General features: G+C 45.3%; 1 protein-coding gene across 1 annotated transcript; it reads right to left on the bottom strand.

The window, feature by feature from the left end:
• Positions 1-371: 371 nt before the first annotated feature.
• On the bottom strand, positions 372-2,424 carry LOC108037231 (vacuolar fusion protein MON1 homolog A). The gene is made up of 3 exons (XM_017113757.2): positions 1,681-2,424; positions 1,465-1,616; positions 372-1,398 (listed from the first exon to the last, which is right to left on the bottom strand). The coding sequence occupies exons 1-3, from the start codon at positions 2,286-2,288 to the stop codon at positions 557-559; spliced, it is 1,602 nt and encodes a 533-aa protein (XP_016969246.1). The 5' UTR covers positions 2,289-2,424; the 3' UTR covers positions 372-556.
• Positions 2,425-2,442: the final 18 nt, after the last annotated feature.

Genomic DNA, 2,442 nt, shown 5'->3' with positions numbered 1-2,442 from the left:
TTGTACATTCTCCGAGTTCCGCCAGCACCTTCACATCATAATCCTTGCCATTGTGTTGCCGATGCGAGTGCGCGCGTTAAGTTGTTGATTCCGCAAAAGCTCTCTCTGTGGGTCCTTTCGCTCTCCGAAAGTCCTTCATTGAGTCCCTGCTTAAAAGATACCGGTGATTATCGGTGACTCAAACCTAAATTCCTAAATTTTAACCGAAAGATCCATAAGGATTATTATTTCACAATAATATGGTTTCCTCTTGATATCAAGACTATTTCTGTTAAGGCTATATAATAGTTAGCCTTTTTTGATAAAGATTTATAATATTCAAACTAATAACCCTCAATTATCTTTTTTAAAACAAATGAAAACGCGATAACTAGGTTTTAGAATTTACTTAGAGCTTTAAATTACAAATGTACATGCGTAATTATGGTATACAAGGATCAGTTAAATAGACACCGTCACAACTGCAGCACAACAACTTTGTCCTGGATTGGTTGGCAGAAGAGCAATATAAAAATAGTCATATATCTCACACTTCCCTAGAAATGCTCTTAATAGCTCAGAATGTGGCATGGTTTCGTATAAAGTACACGTCGTACTCCTTCTCTATCCACTTTATCAGATTATCCACGTACTTGATCACGGTGGCTTTGTCTACAACCGGCTCGAATACAGCGTACAATTCATAAGTTCCGGTGGCCCAGGCCAACACCACCTCGCGCTCTTTGACCTCGTAGATGAGCTTCAGCGGCCGCGATCCGTTGTGGATGCGGTGCAAAAGGTCGCAGTAGATGGCCTCAAGGCTTTCCAGCTCCTCGAGAGACTTGTACGGATGCCTAAGCATGGGACAAAGCAGTTGGGCCGTACTCTTCGGCTTATACAGAAAGTGCCGCAGCTCGGGAATTCCCACAACCTGTTGGTACAGTTTTGCATTATACGGCTGTTGCAGCTCCTTGTTGATGGCCTCCAAGCAATGGTTTTTGCGCAGCTTTTCCGTTATCTTTGCCTTGGCCTCTGACAGCGTGAAGAAGGCGTCCCTATCCACGGATAGCAGAAGCAAACAGGCTTGGCAATCATTCGCTAGATACGAAACATGCGCATGCAGATAGCCATTCATATCGAATTTGGGCAGGCAAATGGGCGACCAGTTCTCGGAGCTCTTAAACGACTCGGAGCACTCGATCAGGTTGAAGATCAGTCGCAGATCAGCCGGGTGTATTGAGTACTTCTTCATGCGCACCAGTGCTATGAGTTTGTTATTGGCTATTAGCACGGCAAACACCAGATTCTTAATCTTCGAGCAGTTGCTATGGATGGCGCTGGTAATTTGCGATCGTACCGTTGTGGGCAATGGGAAGACGAGTATGGAGTTGGTCAGAAATGTGAAGATGTTGTTGGACACTAAGAAGAAAGTATGGAATTATTAATAATAGATATTTTTGACTTATAATCTTTTAAAGATTTTACCCTTGGCACTACTGCTATCATTGGCCAGCAGATTGTAAAACAATCGCTCGCTGCCGGAGAGCAGTCTCCTTAAATCGAAGTTTTTGCGCTTCTCGAAAATCTTCGTCATGTGTGAGTACGTCAATATTGACAGTATTTGATTGTAGACATCACTTTGAAAATAAAAGAAAACCCAATTAGTTGGCATTATTATGATAAATCGGCAAGATGACTCACCCTAGTTGTAATTGTAGCTGCTGGACACTCATGTTGCTCCTGGTGGCAGCTACAAGGATGAGGGAGCTGCGCTGCATGAAGGCGAACTTAATACCGGCCGCGTGTATGGATGTGATGGCATCCTGGCCCAGTTGGACGAAGCTCACTAGTGCCTGGATGACACCAAATAGCGTGGCCAGCTTATCCTCATTGCCATGCAACGAGAATATGGGCTTGCCCGCCTCGCTGAGAATGAAGATATGCTTCTTTTGGCCACGCCAAAGACTATCATGCTGGTAGTCGTACTCCTCCTCCAATCCGCCAATGGAATCCTCGGTTTTGGCGCTCGTGGAGGTACTCAGTGCCAGAGACTCCGCAGATGCAGCCAGTCCCTTAGAATGTTGACCCGGTTCCGGACTCAGAGCACTGGCACTGGTTTCTCGTGTGGCATCCAGCCCATCTCTCAGCTCGGAGATAATACTATGGTTCTGCTGCTCCGCCTCCTGTTCGAAATCCGCCTCCTGATAGAGACTCGTTTCCGGTTCGTTGGCATCCGGATCGCTCTCTGCGTCCAAGTACTCGCATGTGGAGTTTGTGTCTGATCTTATCGACGTCTGTTCTACTTCCATTTCGATTCTTCGTTATTTCGGTCGCTGGAACATTGCAATTTCCCAAAATATTGCAAAAATTACAAGTTTACAACTCAATCAACGAAAGGTTCCAGATGGCTGGTGCTTTCCAACACTTGCAGTGAAACAGATGATGAAACAAACGGGGTATTCC

The sequence above is a fragment of the Drosophila rhopaloa genome, unplaced genomic scaffold (assembly GCF_018152115.1).
Source record: "Drosophila rhopaloa isolate 14029-0021.01 unplaced genomic scaffold, ASM1815211v1 contig_2, whole genome shotgun sequence".
NCBI classification, from domain to species: domain Eukaryota; kingdom Metazoa; phylum Arthropoda; class Insecta; order Diptera; family Drosophilidae; genus Drosophila; species Drosophila rhopaloa.
Note: the sequence above shows the minus strand (reverse complement) of the source record. Positions and strands in the feature narration are given on the sequence as shown.